This window comes from Gambusia affinis, linkage group LG01, assembly GCF_019740435.1.
Source record: "Gambusia affinis linkage group LG01, SWU_Gaff_1.0, whole genome shotgun sequence".
Classification (NCBI taxonomy): Eukaryota; Metazoa; Chordata; class Actinopteri; order Cyprinodontiformes; family Poeciliidae; genus Gambusia; species Gambusia affinis.
The window spans coordinates 15,147,183-15,170,668 of record NC_057868.1 but is presented as its reverse complement, the minus strand read 5'-3'; the positions used below and the strand labels follow the sequence as shown (position 1 = coordinate 15,170,668).

The following is a 23,486-nucleotide window of genomic DNA, read 5'->3' as shown; positions in this document are numbered from 1 at the left end:
GGTGTCCAATGTTAATATGAGTTTAATGTAATACTGTAGTTGTGAAGAAGATTTGCCTGGTTCCGCCCGTCCCTGAGGTCAGAGGCCTTCAGGGAACGTCACAGTTCTAATAATCCAGAAGGAGGACGAGCATGCTGAAGCCGTATGTAATGGTGCAGGTTTGACCGATGCGTGCTGTCCATGAAACCGAGACGGCGTCTTCGCCAGCTCCACTCAGGAAGAAAGCACAACAAATGATCAAACTTCTTCTACAATTTTACAAATAAACTGTGCAATTACGGGTCTTTCTACAAATATTCAAACTGATGGCAAAGGTTCTTTTTGAGATGTGATCAAGAAAGTTTGAATCTAAAAGAACCAAAAAAGGAAAAGAAAAACAAAGGCCTTTATCCTTGTTCAGCAGAAATCCTGACATGAAATAGGTCTCCAGATATTTTCACTTAATGTTTTTGGTTTTTTTTCTCATGAGACACATTACTGTATGCAAAGCGGGGCCCAGGATGAATGGAGATAGGGACAAAATCCAATGAGCAAAATGTTGAATTTACTAGCTGGAGAGGAGGGAATTGAAAAGGCCTGGAGGAGATTCCTCTGGAGAGCGATTGAGATCACTTTCTAAGAGAGAAATAAACCTTAGAGAGGAGGCAGCAAGTAAGAAGACGGACAGAGACGGGATATATTGCCTTCAACTGATAGCTTAGCGTAATAGATTTGTTTAGCTTTATTTCCCCCCATTGCTTTTCGTTTATCCTGATCATTATTAACGGCCTCAGCTGGAGAGGCTGTCACTATACTGATGTTCAGTCAGCTTTCCACAGAAGGATGTTTGCAGGGCAGGCAAAACAGGCAAGAATTAACAGCATAATGCTTCATTTAGCTAAGAACATTATTAGAAATAAGAAACATTGGGCTAACTACAGAAGTAAATATGTGCCATCAGTATTTAAATTAAAAATGCCTCTGAAATTTGAATGTTGTATATTTGTACTTACTTTTTCAGTGTTCAAAAAGATTGCAATATTGAAAGAGCTTTATTGTTTTGTGTCCATAACTCTTCGCCTTCAGTACTTTATAGAGCCACCTTCTGCAACAGTTCCAGCTCACACTGGATCAGTCTCTGACACCTCGCCACATCTTGCCACTGGGATTGGCTGGCGCCATCGCAGCTCTTCTACTTCATCTCTCCCCGCTAATATTGACTTCATTCCATTCCTGATTGCGGATTAACTTCCAGATGTTGCAAAAGACCAATGGTCATTTTTGATTTTTTTGTTGGAATTAAGACTTTCTATGCTGACAGAAGATCCAGGTATTGTTGTCAAAGCTAGGTTTGCCCATATCACTGAGATAGAAAGGATCTGACAATTAGACAGTGAAACACTAGAATCTCAAAGCATTGCCTTATTCTAAACTAATCCATCAAATAGACATGGAACAAAATGATCAGCATCCAAAGCAGGAGAGATCTTTTTCCAAATGAACTCCCTTCAATTCCACTCTAGTGGGCACATAACCTGTATCTGACAGGTGCTGCTGGCCATCTCCTAATCCTTTGATCCTGTGTCTGCACCCTAACAGGAACTACTCGGGTTTTCTAGTTTTATCACAGTAACATCACTATCATTTTACATCTGTTACAAGCGAGACAAAAAGCTGCAAACACCTCAAGACCTGCCTCGATGACTATTATTCCTGGTTCTATACACACGGAAACTTTGCTAAGCAGCAGACATTTCATATTCTAAGGAATTTTTCTCACGTTCGTGATAATGAGACACATGCACTTGGAGCTATCTTGCAACTGAATCGTGTCCTTGAGTTCAGAGTCCATGCTGTAGCTCCGCTTAACCCTCTTCTTTGTCAGACCGCTTTCAGGAGCCACGGATTGTCTCTTTAAATTGAATGTTAAGTTGACTTTGAATGGCTGAGATTTCAAGTTGTGGTGACAAATCAACTTGTTTTCAGCTGCAAAGACAAAGCCAGTAAACAAGAAGCAACAACTGCAGTCCTTAGAAACAACATCTTTGCATCGTGCAAGTAGACATGGGCCAGCTATCCAACATTAAGAAAGTCCCATACAACATCGGATTATCACCAGTGAAAGGCACGACAGAAAAACTAAACCAAAATGTTCAGAAAGAGATCTTGAGATTGAAACCTTGACAGCCAATCATTGAACTCTTTAGGAGAACTGATATTAAAAGTGCCAAAAGCAAAATGAATGACTTAAGGTGCCAAATTTCCAGGAGCTAAAATATAAAGCACAGGAAGAGATGTTTACACTTCACACACCGTGTATGAGGCATAAGGAGGTCCAACAAAGTGAGAAAAACGATACAAGAACAAAAATTGTGTCAATAAAATCCTGCTTTGCTTCTATTTGGAGACGGCCCTCTGGCATTTCTGCCCTCTGACCCAAAATCTAATGTGACATTTCAACAATGGCAATTTGCAGAGAACATTTCCCCCACTTCCCCCCCACACACACTTATGCATGACCGCTTACAAAAACAGGTCATATCTCAGTTAAACCAATACTTAGCTTCTTTCATTTTTGTAAAACAAATAGTGAGACAACAGTTATTATTTCTGTGTTTTGTGCAGGATGAGGTGTCGGTGACAGAGGCGGCGGCCCAGGGTGCCAGCTACTGAAAGCGGCGGTGGCGCCTCAACGCAGAGAAAGAAAGGCAAAAATAGAATGACATAATTAACAGCAACAATTTTCAACTGTGACTGACACAATACACTCATGCTGTATTGAAGACAAAAATTCAGAAATCATATAAGATCCTGCACGTTGTGCCTTTAAAGTTGTTTCTCATTTTGGTGGAGCTCCTACCACAGCCAATTATATCTGCCCCAAAGGAAAAGTACCTAAAGAGGAACTATCTAAAGTCAGCAGAGAGCTCCAGTCATTACAGACAGATACTAGTGATCAGGCCTGAAATTTGGGAGTAGTGATGGACTCTGATCTGAACCTTCAGAGCCACAGAAAGACAATTACATAATCGGGCTTCTATCACCTGAAGCACATTTCCAGCATTAAAGGACTAACGTACAAACAAAATCTAGAGAAACTCATCCATGTGTTTATGTTTAGTGACATTGAATACTGCAACAGCATCTTCACAGGTCTATCTAAAAAAAATCAGGCAGCTGCAGCTGATCCGGAGCGCTGCTGCTCACGCTCTCACTAAAACCAGGCAGATGGCGCACGTCACCCCATCACTGTGGCTCAGAGAATAGACTTTAAAATACTTGCTTGTAAATCACTGAATGGCTTGACATCACGCTAAATTTTCCACCCTTCCAGATCACTCAAGTCTTCTGGGTTCTGTTCTGCTCTGCATTCCCAGAAACAGAACCAACCACGGAGCAGCAGCATTCAGCTTCTATACACCACACATCTGGAGTAAACCTCCAGAAAACTTCAAAACAGCTGAAACACTGAGTTCCTTTAGATCAATGCTAAAAACACACCTCTGTTGTTTTCTTTTGCACTTTGGCTCATCAGTTGATTCAGCATTTAAGCATCATTATAGTCCATAAATGTGTCTCTTCTTATGCTCAACAATGAATTTTTGCAATTTGGTGATGCTAAAGTGGAGCAAGGCTATGTTCGGTTTGTGCGGTGTTAGGGTTATAACTGAAGTCACGACAAAAACAACTTGTTGAACCATCGACAAACCCAAAATTAATTATTTGTTATGCTGTGAACAGGTAAAATGGAATAAACGCTGAATATTAAAACAGCAGCTCAAAAACTACTTCATGTCATTTCTCTTCAGTCGTCGGCCTTTTCTACCTCAGAAATCGTTGGTTTCTTCACCTTCAGGCTGACAGACAGATGTTCACAGTGCAAGGGAGGTTTCCGCCCAGGAAGCAGGCTGGTTTTATCACAGACTGACTCTGACTGGAGTGTGTGTATCTGCTGGGTTTGACATGTCCCTTAAACTCATTCTAGAAAGACATGTGCACAATGATAGAGCAGACCTGCCACAAAAAAAAACTTTTATTATACTACAAGTCTCATTTATACTTCAGTTGATACATCACAGTCCGCAACTCAAAACATTTGAGATCTTGTAATAATTGTGAAAAATATTGCATTTTTTTTTGTAATTTCAATGAAAATGTATTTCTCCACTTTATTAAGTTTAAAAAAATCAAATATTTGATAAAGTCAACCTGTCAAACAGGTGAGCCAGCCCAGCATGGGGAAAGAAGAGTTCAGCGAGCGAAAACACGCGGCAAGCCTCCAGTGTGTGGCTCCGTGTCTGATTATTGCTCTCTGCAGTCCTTTCTGCTCTGCTCCTGTGAGCCAAGCTCATCCAATACTAATACCTGGCGCTATGGTTACGGAGGCTTGGGGAATGATATGGAGAATCAGAGGGAACGCGGTGCAGAGGGGAGGATAACTTGGTTGGTCTTGACGGGGAGCTTGAGAGACAAATAACTTCATTACTCCTAATCTGGTCCTCCTTTCTCTGTCTGCTCTGTTCTTGTTTGCTTTCATTTCTGCTTCTGCCTCACAATGTTTGGGTTGAACTTCTAGCAGAACATTTTCAGATCTACCTACCATAAGACATCAGTGGACTCTGGAGACATAAGGAGTTTGGGAAACAAAGGGACACAAGCCCCTGAGGCTGAGCTGGACTGTGGTATTCTCTGGCCCCTGATGAGCTTCAGTGGCTCCTCATCCTGAACTGCCCCACTTCGCCAAAGCTGCATGCAAGTTAAGAGAGAACGCCGGCTCCTCGCTCGTCTTACCTTTCTCCCGGCTCAGGCTGCGGATATTCCCAGGATCGTCCATTGATGTGTTCCCAAAAGTAACAGAGCTCCATGTGTTGCTATAACAAGGACAGAGGGTTTGACTTCACCCTGACTACCATCTGGAGAGCTGCTGCTGTCAGAGGCATGCCTCCCCCTCTAGGTGCCATCATTCTGGGTGGGACAGAAAAGGCTACCTATCTTCTCTTCCTACTCTCAGCACAGTCTTCCTTCTCCGCCTGCCTTTTGTCTTTGAGTAAGCTCATCCTTAAGTGCCAATGTGGTGGGAAGCAAAGCCAATAGTGTAATCTTACACACTACTTCTGCCTCTACTGTACAAACTGAAGGGAGGAGAGTAGAGGGGAGGGGAGCGAAGGGGGAGTTGTCGCCTGAAGAGCTTTGGGAGTGCAGTCGACCACTCAGCTTCAGTACGAAAGAGGAGGGAGCAGCGCTCTGCGCCGATCACCTGGGAGAATCCTCAGAGGAAGAACGGAAGGAGAGATGGGAAGACAAAGAAAGAAAGAAAAGCAGGGAGGGAAACTGAGGACGAAGGAGGAGAAGGAGGAGATACGTCCGGAGGGGAGAGCAAAGGGAAGGGAAGCAGGAGAGAGAGATGCAGCGGAAGGCTATAGGTGGCTGAGATTCGCGAGATGCAGAGATCAGCAGCGTGTGGCTCGCATGTTTTATTCAGCGACGAGCTGCTGGAAGAGAGGAGCAACCAGGCAGGGATGGGTTTGTCCCAGCAGGGGGTCAAGAGACAGAGAGAGGCGACGACTGTATCAATCTTTCTTGACACTAAAACCTTTAAAGTCTGTCAGATTCGCCACGGATTTCCAACAACCTCAGTTCATCTGAGGCCTTTAAACGGATCGGAACGCCACTTTTCCTGTTCACACTGTGCAAACGTGATTCAATTCATGTTTCTCACCTTCAATTTTAAGAAAAATGTGATTCAACAGTACAAATTGCTGCATAATATTCATTTAAATGTGCATATTTTAAATGCAGACAAGTTTTGACTATTTATGTAAGAAACTCAATTTTATCATTTATTGTGATTTCATCGTCTGAACTTTAGCTTAGTGGTTACCTGGCTGTATGCAAAAACAAATGGTTGAAAGTTTTGTATTTTACTAACATATTTTACTCAGCGGGCAATCTAAGAATGGAGCAAAAGATTAGGGTGATGGCAAGGAGGCTGTCCAAAAACAAACAAAAACATGTAAAAGGTTGCTGGGCAGATTTATATACTTTAATGCCAATTATAAAATTTTATTGATGATTAAAGAGGGATAGAATAACTTACGGGATGAGATTTTTAATACAATATAAAAACGCAGATCAATAATTTTTGATAAATTTTTGGGTTTGCTATCTTTTGGTCAGTGCCTGTTTCAGATGCCGCCAGAAACAAACATCCTGACTGAAAACCGAAAACTCATCAAAATCTGCCAGCGCTATGAAAGGGCAGGTCTCCAGTCCATTATATGGAAACACAGAGACATCACTGTGGGATGTCAGCAGAGTACCCAGAGCAAACCCACACATGAGCAAGTGGAACCTGCATGTTCCACAGAGACCAGCTCCGTTTGAAGGCAGGATCATTTTGTTGAGAAGAACAGCTCTGTGGTGCCATTTAAAGAGTTAGACGTAAAATACAAACTTTTGCATGTGACATTGTTAAAAGGGGATGAAGTCTTTCTTGGTGATTTTAGTTTATTATGTTTATTTCTAGTATCTAGTACCCTAGTTTAATTAGGTTCCTTATGTCTAGTTATTCTTTAGTGTTAGATTCACCTCTTAGTCCCTTGTGTACTCTTGCTCGCCCCCTATGCCATATTCTCTGACTCTGCCTTGTGCTCTCTCCCTTTTGTTTCTCATTTTGGTAACCAAGCTCCCCAGTATATATATATATATATATATATATATATATATATATATATATATATATATATATATATATATATATATATATATATATATATATATATATATATATACATAAAACTCATTCCCAGTTCCTTTTTGCTGGTTCCTCGTGTTAAATCCTATTACATTCCATTACTTCCCTGTTTTATCCTGCTGAATTTTTTTTGTTCTGTTTTTGTTTGTCTTTGGCTCCCTGTGTTCCCTGTTGTTTTTGTATTTTATTTTTTTTCACCAAAACATTCTTCATTTACAAGCAGCCTCAGCCTTTCTGCATTTGGGTCCAAATCAACGAACATCATGACAATGTGATCACCAGAACATGCTAAATGTTGATTCCCTGTCAACATCAGTGTTTGTGGGAGATTTCAGTTCGCGTTGTTGTCGTTTTGGAATTAAAGGGGGCGTGGCTTAAACTTCTAAATCTTCACCTAATGGTCACTGAAAAAGAGTTCAATACAGTTGTAGTTGTTGCACACCTTTCATGACATGTACTTCAGATTCTGTTTCCCAGATCAGATGAAAGGTGGCTGACGTCATCCCTCCTTTCACAACCACAGACTGAACAACTGCAATTGCAGCTCATAGAGGCTGCGGGTTTGACTGCAGTAGACTGGTGCCTATTTGCAATTCAGTGTTTATGGATTTTTTAAATATATTTTTGAAATTGATATTGAAATTGATATTATGTTGTGACAACATAATATAAGGTGGCCGGTGAAAAAATGTTGCTCCCATTGCTAACTGGTCGGTCAGTAACAACAAATCAGAGTTAGGAGGAATATCTTAGTACTGTAAATCACCCAAGTGTATGTGCCACTCACAACCTTTGCTCTGCTATACTACGACAGTATAGCAGTACCACAACAAAACCCCACCATGAAACTTTGGGCTAGTTAGCATGGCCACCGATGTAGTCTGATCAACGGTTTTTCTGAAACAGTCAGTTGTTTCTCCACCATGAACACATTTAGTAGCACATACACGGTTACTGGACAGCACTAAGGCATTCGTCCTGGTTCAGATTGGTTGTGGCTAAAACAAATCTTAAAAGGGTGACTTGGATGTTTGTCTTTGTTAAATGTTTATGTAGTCCTGGACTCTCGACCACTTAACTTGATCAAACTGTGCTTCAAGAGAAGCTTTAAATTTCTTTTTTTTTTATTGAAGACTTGAGGAAAAGAAAGCAGTTTTAGTTAGAATGTAATGGCATAATTTATCATCGCCAAGCTGCTTCTCTAAATATGCCTCATAATTTGAGTGCAGAATAGCTGAATCAGCTATAGTTCCTCATCAAACAGAGCGCACAATTTTAAATATTTTCAGCAACATCTAACTCTTTCATGAATAATACACGCTGTGAGCTGCCTCCCCTCATGCATGTTTCATGAAAGCAAGAACAACGAGCCTTCGCTCTTTTGTTCATCCTTTTTCTAAGTCAAAGACTCTGGGAGTCCGGGAGTTGACCATAAAGTTGAGTCGGAACCAGAAGTCAAACTTCATCTGTTACGTCGCGTCTCCTTCGTACATTGGCATGCGACACATCTTGATGATGAAAGGGTTTCCTCATGCTAATCTTCTGAGTTTCACTCCGTTGTGGAATCTAAATGACAGTCAGGGTCAGAGCTTCTCTGACACAGCAGGAAGTTGTCCATGAGGAGGAACGTCATGGTGAATAGATGTAGATTAGCTCACAGTTCACCAGGGGCTCAGATGTCTGCATGCTGATATTTGCAACAGTGCCTCTGTGGGTTTTTGTTGAATATTTGATTTAGTTTACTTGTGAAAGCAGTAACAATCTTTGGTTTCAAAATTCAATTCAATTGTCAGGTATGGTTGACCCAGTTGCTAGGTGTGACGCTCTCTTGTTGAGACTGTAAATATGGTTCTTCTTCTTCTTCTTGTTTAATTGTGCACAAATTAACATATATATATTGCACATAACCTTCTATTTTTCTGTCTGACATTCTTTTTAAAAAGTAAAGGTCTTGAGCTAATTTTTTTACAAACCACTTTTTTCCTTTGATTGTTAGTTTTTACATTTGTATGAGTTGTGTTTTGATAGCGCTAATCTCACTCACCTACCTCTGCTAACAGATAATTGAAAACATATTTTTTTTGCTTTGAATTTTCCTTTGTTTTCTTCCAGTTTCTTGGATTAGTGAGAGCATTCTCAGCTGAAACTACAGAGTTTTTGAATAGCTTGCTGTAATTTTAATTTTGTTCAATCAGCATGGAAATAAACAATACAGCTCTTAAAATGCTCTGGTTTTTCAGCCTTATGATTAATGTTTGCATAAGTGACCATGAAAAACACAGAAAACAACAAGCTTTAGTGTGGGATCTGCTTATTTATAAAGTGTGATGGTGGGTGCCGAAGCCCGACTACTTGAGAATCCCTAGTACAAGAAACCGTCATGGCTTGTCACTTATTATTTCCTTTTTAACTGTAAAAGTAATACATTTCTAACACGCTGTTGTAAAAAGCCTTAATTACATATTTCTAACAATTCTGGGAGCAATTTATCTTCATTTACTGCCTATATCCAAAGGAAGACAGGCTAAATAAATAAGTAAATATTGACTCGGGATCAGTGTGCATAATACTTGCACACTGATATTTGCACACTGGATAGTACAATATTTCCAAGGGTGTTGCAGAATAGTTATGTTTATGTCTTGGCTCTGGGGAGAAGTACAAAGAGAAAGGTAAGAACCGATCAATCCCTCGCTGTGAGCCTCGTAGAAACACACCTGGCCTCTTTCAGGTGATTCTTTCCACCTCCAAGCAGTGCAGCTGGTTATCTGCTCAGCTGCTGTGAAAGCACAAGATTGATAAAAAAAATTATAATATTAAAAGCTGCGGAGAAACGATGGCGAGAACAATGGGAATCAATAGGTCTGCAGGCCACCACAGCTGGCTCTTTCAAGCCTGATAAGAAACTCGAGAATGTCTCAGAAGCCGTAAAGACTGGCTGCCACCGCTGGCCGCTTTGTGCTTCAAATGTACAAAATATTGAACTGAATCACTCACAAGAGAAGGTCAAGCATTCAACTCAGAAACAAAAATGACCACTTTAATTCAAGTGGATGTTTGGAAAGGACGTAAATGTTCTCCTGCTTTATTTTCAGGCAGGTCAACTTCTGGGTATTGCTGTGGAGATGTTGTTCAGATTCTGGGCCCAGACTTTCTTCAGGACAAAACTTGTAGATGGAAGGTGACGCAGCTCTGTGAAGTGGAATCCATTCAAGAAATAGAGCTGAAGACCTGTTAAGCAAACTGGCTGGTGGATGTTATTGAAGTGGATGGAGGAGGGGCTGGGAGTTAATAACCTCAGCTGGATGGGGCAGCTGCGTCCTCACTGGATGTCTTATGCCATGTTTCTCCGCCGAAGCAAATAGAAAAGCCATTTTTTCAATCTTCCAGAGGGTCACTTGGTTCAAACACAAAAGCTTTAGTTGAATATATAATACTAAATTGGGTTGTGGGACTTCAGCAGCTGCATAAGGAATGACGCACACCTCATATCCAGCAGGAAGATGCACTGCAGTAATGAGCCGGAAGTCGGGGGGAGGATTTGTCATGCAGGTTGCACTAGGTTTGGGAAGATTCATGCAATTTCTAGTTAATTTATTGTTAATCTATCAGGTTGTAATTGTTCTGTCTTTAGCCACATCCATCCATCCATCCATCTGTCAGTTTCTTGATGTTTTGATGGGCAAGACCTCCAGGCCATCTCACTGAAGGAATGTTGCCTTCAACTGTGCCACCATGCTGCACATTTTAAGTCCATTTCATTGTGTTTTGTCATGTCGCAATCAGAAGCTTATAAATATTTTAATTAGAGATTAATGTAGCAAAATGACAGACTCATTCACAGTTGCTGGAGAAAAAGAGAAGTTGTTTAATTTTTTTTCACAAATACAAGTCATAAACGTCATTCAGATCACTCATCTACGTTGCAATGCCACCTATGGTTTTGATATGCACAGTAAGTCTCAGAATATCTCTGTAACCGCTTGGCTGGGTGACTTTCCTCTCACTTCCAATGCAGTAATGCAGTATTTTGTGTTGCGTTGTCACAGAAAGCTAAAATAAAATAGAATAAACTGGTTGCAATATGAAAAAAGCAGAAGAAAACAGGCGTGTAAATACTTTTGTATGTTGTCTTTTTTAAATTTTTGTCAACTCTTTTTAATTAAGTAAATCATTATTTATGCATTGCATACACTAACACAGCCCATAAACAGCCGATGATGACCCTCTTACAGATTTACTAGTCAGAAATGCTCTGTTATTCAGAAGAGTTTAATGATCATTTATTGACCAGTTATGAATTTGGGTAATTTGTAACACTTGGACACCGATGGGGGAAGATGGAAATGTATTAAGAGGCTTCCAAACTCAGGAGCATCAGAAACATGGAACAGTGCCCTCTAGTGACAGCAGCTCAGCCAACTGTCAGACATCCCGGTGAAATCACTGATCAACAGTGACATGGGTTCTTTTCTTTACACATCATAAATACTAAACCCACTGGTCAAACCGCTCACATGCGAAGCATTTCTTCTCACATCATGACTTGATATATCAGTCTAAATAATTCAGTAATTTTGCTGAGCGCTTGTCATACAGCCGAGAATATCTTGAACCGCTACTAAACATCAACGTATAAACAGTAACAATAAACAGTAACAGTAATAATGATGATTTTAGATTTTTATTCTTTTTCACTCATTCTGATCACTATTTCAATTCAAGTCAGATCAATTCAAGTTAAAAATGCTGTATTTATGGTAAAGAGAAATCAAATATTGCCATCCAAGTATCTTCAAAGTGTTGCTATGGATGGTAATGCTGTGGGCAGGAAGGGTCTCCAGTAGCAGTCAGTCTTACGACATCTGAAAAGATGAGACGCTACCCAGCATTTCGGATTTGTAAAATCAATACCTTGTTGCCATGGTTAAGCATTAAAAAGTAAAACAGTGAGAGCAAAACTCCTTCCTTTGGCACAGCATCATAAATCAGAGGGAATAATTGTCCAAATGTGCAATAAATCAACCAAAAAAAGTTATGAACTAAAGTCTAGAAACGAATCCAAGTTCCAACGTACTGCCACCATGAGCTGTGCACTTCTAGAATCACAAGAAGTTAGTAATTCACCATCAGTAAATGTTTATTATTTGTTGCTCTTAAGGCTCAAATAAGATTTTGTCTCAAATTCCTCCAGTTATCGCTTTGTGCTTCACATGTGCTGTTAATGCTTCCTGTTTCTCTCTCTGTCTTCTGCTTGTGTTTTTGTTTGGCTTTTTTCACTAGAAAAACGTACAGACCAGCTTGCTAGTGTTGGAGTTTGTCTTTAGTCATGCCCTAGCTTCCATGCCATAGATTCAACAATGCGTCGAAAATTTTCCTTGGAGATTTTGGTCCATGTTGACAAGATAGCATCACACGATGCAGCAGATTTGTTGATGTGCTTCTCTTATGTGATTTTCCTCTTTCCACATGCAGAAGGCTCTCTGTTGGATTGAGAACTGGTGACTGCGAAGGCTGCTTGAGTTCAATGACCTCAAGTTCATGTTCAAGAAACCAGTGTGAGTTGATCTGAGCATTGTGACTCGATGCATCGTCCCGTTGGAAGTGGCCATCAGAGGATGGAAACACTGTGAGGATGGGCAAAGTGAACGACAATGTTCAGTTAGTCTTTGGGGTTTCATCTATGTTCAGTGAGTCCAGAATTTAACCCCCACACCATGACGCTCCCACCGCCAACCTCAAGCCCTGAAGAGAACAGGAAGCACAGTAACATTACTGCTACAGAAGAGAGTGAGACCAAGGAGGGGTACCAAGCATCTGCCCTCTCTGGGTAAGAAAGAAATGCAGACAGGAAGGGAGTGTTGCCAGGGAAACAGACATGCCCATTGAGAGGGAATGTTGTGTTGCCAGGGAAACAGATATGTGCCTTCCGCGTGCGGTCAGGGGAAAAAAGTGGGCCAGTTAGGAGTTTGGTATCGCACAGATCTTGCGTTTGCTGAGACAAATAGTCCAGATAGGAAGAACTGACTGGAGGACTCCCTTCATAACTTTTAATAAATAAAGTTTGATATTGAGCTTTTCAAGTTGCCCTCTTTATCTTCAGAACCTGGCCAAAGTCATGTTGGATCCAACATCTCTCCAGTCTGTTAGGTGTGAACTGTTGCGTTAGCTTTCTGTCCTCAGGTGAGAGGCATGCCACCCAGTAGGGTCTTCTGCAGCTGTAGCACATCTGCTTCAGCCGTCAATGTGTTAACCATGCAGATGGTATCTCTTAGTTGTAATAAGTGTTTTTATTTTTTATCTTTTAAGTTACAGTGGCCTTTCCGGAAATTCTGAAATCCCAAAAAAGGATTTTCAAAGCGCAACACAAATAAAAGAGAGAAGCAAGACGAGAAACAGAAGTAGAGAATACTAAAATAAAGTAAAGAAATCTGTGTAACTCTGCATAAATACTACAACATAATGAACTGTAATTTATTTATATGTTTTAGTCCCATCCATGCCCTGGCTGTAACCTTTTAACGCTGCTCTCTGGAGACAACTTGCTTAAACAGCCGTTCTTTAATCGAATCTCCTCCCATGAATGAAGCCGTGATGTCAGCACATGTATCCCCTCCACCGAGACCCAGAGAAAGCAGCAGCTGACTCTGGGTCACAAACACACTTGGTGTTTTTCACCATATTGCTTCTTTGACATATTATCCATTTTTCGTATGGGCATTTTTCCTCCATCAACAGTAGTTAGATTATAAAAGCGACAGGAAAGCTGCTGAAACTGGAGGTCTGTTGATACCTGCAAGCGTTATAAAAAAAATCTGATCTGTGAAGACCTGGAAGAGGCTGCCAGTACTGCTCTGCTCTGTTTTTGTACGCGGCAAATCCAATTTTTTGGTCTCGCTTCGCTGCCAACGCAAATTTAAATTCCAGGAGGGAAATGTTTCCAAAAATACGAGCACGGTCACAGAGATACTCCTCCAATCGAGCTTGGCAGGGAACCTTGATCATGCATGTGATTGTATCTAAAGGCAAGGCTGGTTGAAGAAATTAACTTGTTCCCTTTGGGGGAAAAAAGTCAGTTCAGAAAATGTCCCACATACGACTATCTCCGGCTGAACCAACTGAAAACTCAAACCAGCTTTTATTTAACTTATTTACATCACAGATTCAGGTACAGAAATTTTTTTCCCTGACTGACCTGTCACTGCACACTGACAGCCATCTTGCGCCCCCCTTGCACTCTGGTGAGCTGTCCGCGGACAGTTGAGACTTCGTACTCGAGGATACTGATTGCCTAAAACTCTTTGAAAATTTCTTTACTTCCCACAATTTTAATGGATACTGGCAAGTTTGATAAGCTAGTTGGGCGTCTAGCCTTATTTCGTCTCCACCAGGGAAACCTCAACATACCTGTCAGTGCGGGACAGAGAGTGGCAGTCTCTCTGTGCGTCCTTGCGACTGGGTGGACTGACTCGCCACTCCAGGTGTTGTACCAACTGGTCGATTCTTTACTCTACAATCACTTTTTATGTGGCTAGTTTTCCAGTCGCAATCATGAGACAAAACTGATTTTCCAAGAAGATGAAAGAAGAGGAAGTAGGTGAGTTCCTCGGATAAAAAACATACAATTCAAACGATCTTTGCCCCCTTTGGTCATTTATCAAAGGGGCTTTCCAAACCCTGGTAAAAGTTACTGTAACGGCTTTGTGTGGTGCAGTGTTTAGTGCAGGCGCCCCGCATACAGAGGTTTAGGCTGTGATAGTCCTGAGTTCGACTCCCTTCCCTGGTTCCTTTGCCCCACACCTCTGTCTCAAACAAAGGCAACTATTGCTGAAATTATTCTTAAAAAAAGACTACCTGGATCATGTGAAGCAATGCGCCGTAATGTCGAGCTCTTCATCCATCCAACTGATCAAGTCCCCATCCGTGTTGAAGGTTCTAACCTGGCAACTGTGCGCTCTTATAAAAATACCATTTGACATCATCTGCATATCGATTCATCCTGAGAAGTCAGAGAGCCACCGCCCCAGTGAGTCAGCGCGCTTTGTAATAGAAACAAAGCTAGTGTCTCTTGACGTAACGTTGTCAAAAATACAGAAAATACAGAAATCCACAAACAGGAAATCAGAAACATCCATCCATTTTCTGTTCACCCTTGTTCCTTTTGGAGTCTGGAGGGGTGCTGGTGTCCATCTCCAGCAAAGGTTTCAGGCGAGAGGCGGGGAACAACCTGAACAGGTCGCCAGTCTGTCACAGGGCAACACAGAGACATACAGGACACACAACCATGCACACACACTCACTCACACCTAGGGAGAATTTAGAGAAACCAATTAACCTGACAGTCATGTTTTTGGACTGGCACTGTGAAGCCTGAAATCAGAAACACTGTTTGCTAATAATATTTAGTGGAGGGCCATGACGGCAGCAGCTGCTAATCGCTTTCTCTTGACTGAGCAGAGAAAGCAAATAAAGCAGTTAATGAGCACCATTGGCATCATTAATATGACTGGGATCAATCTCTACGGGACAGGAGCAGTTTCCATGTTCCCACACACCCAATCATGCTCCCACTCTGCACCATGAAAGCTCCCAACCTGCTGCTATCAGCTGCCTCTAAGCTCATCTTTATGAACTCAACCAAAGTGTTTTACGGTTGAATGCTGCTGAGAAAGCACATTGCTGAAAAGTGAGAAGCTGGAGAAAGTAAACTGTAGCAGTTGCCACGCAGCAGGGGTGGAGAACACACATTTCACCTTGAAGACTGGCAGTAGGAGGTGCATAACCTCACATGGTTCTCCATCTTGAAACATATTCTCTGACAAGAGATTAAGCAGCTTTTGGAAGATGCAGGCCGGCATGGCAACCGCACAAAGGCCGTATGACATAAATCCGGACATGTTTGGTTTTGTGAAGTATTTATTCTAAAAAGAATCACATTGGAGCACATGCATGTCACAGATGGTACATAAAAACCAAACTGTTCAATGTTCGGCCACAACGTGAAAGACGAATCAGGTGTGTGTTCGCACTAAGCAGCAGGAATCACCCCATGCATTCACACAGACAGTCCTGAGATCACAATATTGATTTCTTTCATGCAAGGAATTGATTTATTAATTTATTGGCTTACTGTGAAGATGCAGGTTGAAGAGAATGTCATTATCCACATTATTGACACGATGTCCTAAAAGACCACTCAGGGAGGACGTAACCATTACTCCAAAATCACCTGAAAAATTTATTTTAGAGTTTGAAAAAAAAGAGTCCTGTGGTCCGACGTTAAGCATGACAGGGTGAACGCATCATGTTTTGTGGAAGTAACTGGTGCACGTTAAAATAAAAGCTTTAGTGAAACCAGAGCAATTACAGCCACTTATATCTGGTAGCTGAACAAATGATTGGGAAACACATCTGGTCTAAATAAAGAAAAGCTGTGCTCTAATATTTGGACTGTTGGAAGAGGACTGGCACACTGACTATATTCATCTGTCAAAAACTGTACGGTGAACCAGTGGTGTTTCATTCCTCAGAGAAAGGCCGGTCCACACAGTGGAGTGTCTGGGAACCGACATGCTGAGGGTTGCTACCACTTCTCTTACATCACTGATGACTCTACTCTAATCCAGACAGAGCTATTACCATTAACAAAGGTGTCAGCATGTGCCTGGAGCAGGCTCACTCTCTAAAAGCATCAGGCTTTAACACACAGCAGCCACATACAAACCAGACTCCAGCTGAGATGAAAACACTTTTGGACTCGTAGCGGTTATTGACAGCTCTAGTGAATGAGTGCTTCATCACACACACAGTACTAAATGTTCAGTCAGTGAGGGAGTTTTCAATTGATTCAGGGACATGATCCAAACAGGGTCTGGATCAGTAACAAAACAGTAACTAATCAAATAGATCCAACTGGAGTGAGGGATAAGTGACGAATATCAGCGTCAGCACAGCAGGCTGCTTCAGATTATTAGCTGAGAGTTATTCAACTTAGCTCTGAGTCAGAAACAATTTGACATTTTTATCTTAAGAAAAAAAAAATACATATTTTTTTTTGTTGTTGTTAAAACACTAAAGGTAACTCATCTTCTCAGTGGCTGACACTACAAGACTTGGTGAACTGTAGCACCTTTTGACTGGAAAATCACTTGAAATGGAGAGAAAGAGATTCATGTTTGAGGCTGAAATGGATACACAGACCTGGTTTGTTACGGTAAAGATCAAGCTGATTCAAAAAGTACAATTCTCAACTTTTCTGACTGTCTTTGTTTTGACTCTGACCAATGACTTATGGGTTATGATCAAAACGATAACTAGATCCAGAATACAAGTGGCTATAATGAACTTTGTGATGTGGCTTGATGTTGTTATTACATCATGTTCTTCATGATTCGTGCTCATTTTACCAATTTTTTTTTCAATTTAAATTAAAAAAGTTTGAAATTCCAATTGCAATGGAACTCGAATGTTGTTGTTATGTTGACAAGTGACTTGACTGAAACATTCACTTCCTTGTGCTTCCTGGTCTTTGCGGTCAGACTCGAGCAGTTCAATATTCTCAGTGTTTGTGATATTTCATACATGTTGAATCTTTGCCTGGTCAACCACAAAATCTGATCAGTTGCAGACAAAAACAGAGCTGAAACGTCTCAGAGAAAATAAACACAGTTCACAATATAAATATTTCTTTTCACACTTGAAAGGATTTCTTCCTCCACATAATGAGCTGCTGGGAGCAGACACAGTGATGCATGCACTTTATTTTTAACTATTGAACAGATAAACTGGAGTTCTATTAGCAAATAGTGGATATAGAAACTGCAACTGCTCTGTTGAAAGATTATATTCAAAGGGATCTCTTACGCTGAGGGACACACACACCCACACACCCACACACACACACCCCACTCTGACAAACTAGCTGAGTTGGGGAGGTTGGTGCAATTTGCACTACCAGGGCATCCAGTCTGCAGAATTTTTTCAGTGAAGCACTTGATCAACCAAGCATCAAATTGCCACACTCGCATGTGCTCATAGAGTGGATAAAAATGATTTTTAATTTATTTTCAACAACACCACAGGTAGAAATGTCTCCCCCCCTTTCTCTCATTTTCACTTTGTATTCAGTGAAAACGCTTAAGCAATGCAAAATACACAAAAACATTCAAGTTGGATTTACTTCCAATTTCTGACAAAGCAAACAGGTAGACAACTAAATTGTTCTGACAGAAGCAGATTTTCCTTCCAAGTAATGCAGCATTGCACTTGGTTTCCAAGCTTTCCTAAACTTTGTGACTGTTTTCAGTCACCATAAATACGCTGTTTATGAAGAAAATATGTATTTTCATCTTTCATCTTTAAATTGCCTTTTCTTTATTAAAAATAGGGAGGGGAGAGGGGAACTGTTTCTTATGTGAGAATATCTCACATGAGAACATAAAGAGAAAACACATAACTGAGGCACAACAGTACAACAATAAAGAGCATAACCTGCCACCAGTGTGTAAGAAATAAAAAGATAGACATGACAGTGGACATTAAAACGGTCCTACGTATACAGTGAACCCAGCATATTCATAAGGGATAGAGAACACAGACTGCCCTCTAAGAATGTATAAATCTGCCTGTGTCATGAATAGGTGTGGTGTGAGGTGAGGCAGACGCAGCAGACCCAGGTAAAGTGCGATGAAAGAGGAATTTAATGATGAGTAATCCAAACACAGTCCACAAACAGTCCAAAACACCGGGCAGCACGGCCGAGCGGAAGCCAGGGCTCGACGCCGGTAGCAACCGGTTATATGAAGGACTAAAGATGCACTCAACACACTGACGACAGAGACAACTTAGACACAGGTGACACTAAATACACAGAAGGCAGTCAGGGAATGAGACACACCTGGGAAGCAATCGAGGAGAGACAGGACAACATGGAGACTCAGACACACAGGAAACTCGAAATAAACACACAGAAAAACACAGAACATGACAGCCTGCTTTAATAGTTCAACCACCAGATATACCTTAGTGCATTAATGCACACAGTGGTCCCTGTTTCAACACTGCAGCAGAAACTAACATCTGTGGTCTTTCTTATCTCTACTTGTGAGGTTTTAGCCAATCAGCTTCAAGGAAAATGAATTGTGTTCCTGGATAACATAAAACTAAGACATCAAGTAACTGAATATTTAACGTACTCGTTGGAAACACATCTAAATGTATTTGTCTACAAAAAGATAAAATGATCTTTTTTAAATTTAGGTCTAAACATGAAGTTACTGACTTTTGCTTCAGAAATCAACAAGGTCTACTTTTCTAATCTTTTTTTTTTTTATAACTATAATTACTTTCACCAGAGGAGCAGCAGCTGCTACAGAAAGGAGAGAAGATCTACTAAACGGCCATACATGGAGATATATATAATGTGCTGAACTATGACTCATAACTGATATGACAGAGCAGAAAAAATATTAAGGATTTCTGTTTTTAGCTTCCTTACTTCTTTTAAACATTTGCATTATGTTTTACAACTAAGTGTGCAGCCAACACCGATGTTCCTGCTAACGGCCTAATTACACATGAGCCGGTAGCGACGGGCTTGTGGGTCATATGAGGTTAATAACCTCAGAGCTTCTATCAGCCCGCAGAAGATGACATTTACATTTCAGAACCGAGTGGCCTTTGTCTGTAAAAATGAAACCTATGATAGCATTGGAGAAATCCCAGCAGAAAAAAAAAATATTTTTCTTCTTCTTCTTCTTCCTTTTTTCTTCTATAAGGTAGAAATTCTGCTGTATATTTATATGCTAAATAACTATCTCCGACTTGTTTTTTGTGATTTTTAATTGTCAGCTTTTCCATAAGCTCTTCCGTCAGCATTTCAGTGAAATATTCAGAGTACTTGTCAAGAACACAGTTCAGAATCTAACCTGCCAATAAGAGTCAGAGAGTCTACGCTGCTGGCAGCAGCTTTGTGAGGAAACACTGAGATTATTTTACTCGGCATGTCCAGAGGGAGCAGTTCCTTCTGTGCACTGTGCGCATGGCAAAGTGCGCATTTCATGCAATGATCCATAGCTGTCAATAGTAAATGAGGGGAAACACTATCTGGTCCTGAGCAATGACTTCTATCTGCATAGCTTCTCTAAAAAAGATAAACGGATGCCTGATGGGACTGGAAGGCAGCCTGTCAGCAAATACTCTTCTTGTGTATTTGATTAACTAAGCATTGTTCTCCTTATTTTGAAAACCTGATATATTCTCAGGAAAAACTGCAATTAAACATAAAGAAGGTACAGACAAGACTGTTGACCTCATGACCCCAACACACGGAATACCCATAGCAGCATCTTAGCATGAAGCTTATTGAATCAAAGGGAGAAATACTTCACACACTGGAAGCAGCTGTCTCTACTAATTGTGATGATTTGGATGGGGTGATGACAGGATAGTTGATATCTCATCTAACAAGGTGAGGCTTCATTTCCAACCCATAGATCCGACCTGGGCATTTTGCAGTCCGTGACCTTTGACCTTTGAGCCATTTCACCAAAGCCACTTTGTAATGGTTGGGCTCAATAACAATATGTTTCTGTCACCATGTCATTCATCAGATATTGTACAAGTCAGTGCTAAAATTGAAGCGTGCTGTTGATGTTGCAGCTAAAATAGTTCATTTCATCAGAACAAGAGCACTGAAAGGTCAGGACACTTCAGCTTTAGATTCACCAGAAGCAGGGCTGAGGATTTCAGACAAATGATTAGAGGTGAAAACATTGCTGTTGCTTGTGCCTAACCTGGCGAGAACCGATTTTTGTACCTTGTGAAATAGCAGCAATCTGAAGAACAATGATAACAAGTGACAGAATGAGGATCACAACATTATGAGCGGACGGTACTTTGACCATCGACATGTCTCACCTTTTCAAATGCCAAGAAAACAGAACTCTGTTACAGCATGAACCTCTCGCAGACTAACATCGGATAACACATGTTGGCTCTCAGATTTCTCTACCTGATAATAAACCAGACATCCTCATTGATGATGTAACATGGATGTTGAAGAGACAAACATTGTGCTGCCTCTGTTTGTGATGCATCCACATAGTTACGTTCCTGTTTTCCTTTCTTCTTCTGCCTGCTGATGTCTTCTGCTCAGCGCTGTATGTAAATTAATTCATGCTGGTAAATATTCATGTATCCCCTACAAACGTCACCCAGTTTAAGTGCATTATGGGTTTTGTAACACATGCTGGGGAGCGTAGAAAAATCAGATCAAAGAAAGGAAAAAAACAGGCCAAATGACATGTTCCAAAATAAGTACTGTGCAAGAAATGAACAAACTATGTAGGAGTAATTCTGTTATATTAATTCTGAATTTATTTTATTTTTTTAAAGTGTCATTTCTCTTAATCTGGCTTTGCCTTTTTGGACTTTTTTTAAATCCTTGCTGGGCACCTGGGAGGATTTTTATAGATATCTTTTCCATTTGTACAATTGTTGAAAGAATCTGTTTTGTTTACACGTGGGAGTAGTTCTCAAAAACTTCAACTACAGCCTGAAATTCCAGATACAGTAAGTTGAAAGGACCTGCGAAGGAGGCCAAGCAGGAGCAAAGAGGAGAGAGGAGGAGAACAAAACGGGCTCCTTGGGAAACAAACTGGAAGAGTTTCAAGCACTAGCTAAGATCCAGCCGGGATGCAGTATTACGTCCTGCACATATTCCCAACCGAATAGGGAGGAAAGTTATGACAATTGTAAGGACCCCTGATCAACAGGGGGCCCTCCACAATTTATTTATTTATTTTTTGTTCATAGAAATAAAAAATAAAAAAATGGGGCCCTGCCAATTGCAAAATGAATCATATGGTATTTTTTCAAAGATTGTTTTCAGCAGTAAAAATGTAATGTTCCCACTCCCAGACCAAAAAACACACATCCATATCTGCCCTGAACTCTCCTGGATCTGCATGAAATGGTTCATTTCTGCTTGGCGCTCTAGACAGTGACGGTGTTCAGCAGCAGTCAGTAGAAAACAAGAACGACTGTAGGAGTTACTATGCTACTAAGAAAAATGATAAAGTCAGGTTTCCAAATAAAAATTAGAGAGACGCAGACAGAGAAAAAGGCAAGAGTGTCGATTTGTAACCCATGGAATAATATTGACCAGTAAAGTAAAACTTAATTTTTGATGTTTGGGTCTCTCCTAACCCCTCCAGTCCCAGCTCTGTTATCTTCGTGGTTCATGAGCTGATCGTCACATAGGACAGTCCACTGGTTAAAGGGAACTGCAGTAACTATCATCTGAAATTACAGTCATTCTTTCTTGCAGTTTCATATCCTCGGCGGCCCAAAAATTCAAGCCTACTGAAGCTTTATTTGTCCTGAGCTTCAAAGTTATTAAATAAATCTCCTCAGGCTTGAAGGAAATTTGTTCACTCTCTGTTTATGCTACTCACAGTTGGAGTCCTGTACTACAGAGAAAATATTTGGATGAATTATGTTCGACTCTAATTTACCTTTACCTGGATCCTGTGAACCTGCTTCCTCTCACCAAGGAAAATTAATGAGCAGATAAATCACATTTGCCACCTCCTGCTGGGCTCCAGCAGGTTAGAAGATGCTCAACAACACCAACTGGGCCTAGTAACTAAACTACGCCATGGATTCTGTGTGACATCTGAAGGGAAAGCAAAGGATTCTTCATGCTAATAGTCAAGTTTTTTCTCTGCAAAAAAACAACCAGCTCTACTGGAGCTGCTGTGCAGGGGCTCCATTAATTGGCCCTCAGCTGCAGCGGCTGATGGCCCCATCAGAAAGCTCAGAGATGGAGCACATTACTCAGCTGAAAACGAGGTGCAGCAAATGTGACAGAATATGTTGTATGTTTGATAGGGGGACAAAATGCTTCATGCTTTAGGAGAGGAGATGTTGTGTGGATTTCACAAGACGCCAGTCTGACAGAACGTGAACTAAACCAAAAATAAAACTTTTTTTTTTAAGATGTTCTTAAAACTAAACATTTTAAAAAATGTTTTTTTTTATTTATTTTTTTCACCTTTTTAAAACATTTTTTGCTCTTAGTTTTGGTCATCAAAGTGACCAAAACCTGATCTAATTACTAACTCTACTAGACTCAGGTTATTTATAATCATATCAATTCCATTATCATGACAGGAACCCAGCTGGTCACATCTGGTAATTCAATTATCAGAGTGGGCATGTGGTGAAGCGGATGGATAATCACAGGGATGTTGGTAACCACCATGACGGTATTGTTTAATGTTTTGTTTGCATTCATCGTCTCTAATCTGGACAACCACATTTTTCCCGTACACCTGCAAGTCCTGCAGCCTGATGTTCACTGATAGACATTCCCTAATTCATCGGCTGTGGTCCAGGTGGGAGAGATTCTGTTTAAATGTCCACTTCTGATTCCCAGGTCAAAGGCCAAGAACAACCAGTAATGAGCAAATAATTTGTTTAAAATTGACTTAAATTTTTTAAGAGCAAAAGTAACTAATGTTGACAACAGCTGTGATTTTGAAGCATGAATGCTTTGAAGTTTTTTTCTTTAAACTTGATCAACTTAGCTACTCTTCATGATTTCATGATAAAGTTTTTTTTTTGTTGTTTGTTTTTTTACATGCAACAGTAAAGAAACTAAACTGAATGTTTAGCTGGGGACAGTCGTAGTGGAACTGTTTACTTTGCTTCAAATAGAATGGTGCTCATTTCCTGAGAGTGAGAAAGTGAG

General features: G+C 40.6%; 1 protein-coding gene across 3 annotated transcripts in view; it reads right to left on the bottom strand.

Moving 5' to 3' along the window:
• plch2a (phospholipase C, eta 2a) overlaps positions 1 to 23,486 on the bottom strand; it is a 142,954-nt gene that overhangs the window by 63,574 nt on the left and 55,894 nt on the right. Inside the window, exon 1 of one of the 3 annotated variants that reach the window (XM_044096886.1) lies at positions 4,771 to 5,321. The exons of the other annotated variants lie outside the window; for them this stretch is intronic. Within the exon in view, the coding sequence (XP_043952821.1) occupies positions 4,771 to 4,813 (43 nt within the window). The 5' untranslated portion in view covers positions 4,814 to 5,321. Of the gene's footprint in view, positions 1 to 4,770; positions 5,322 to 23,486 lie in introns of those variants that run through there. 3 annotated transcript variants of the gene reach the window in all.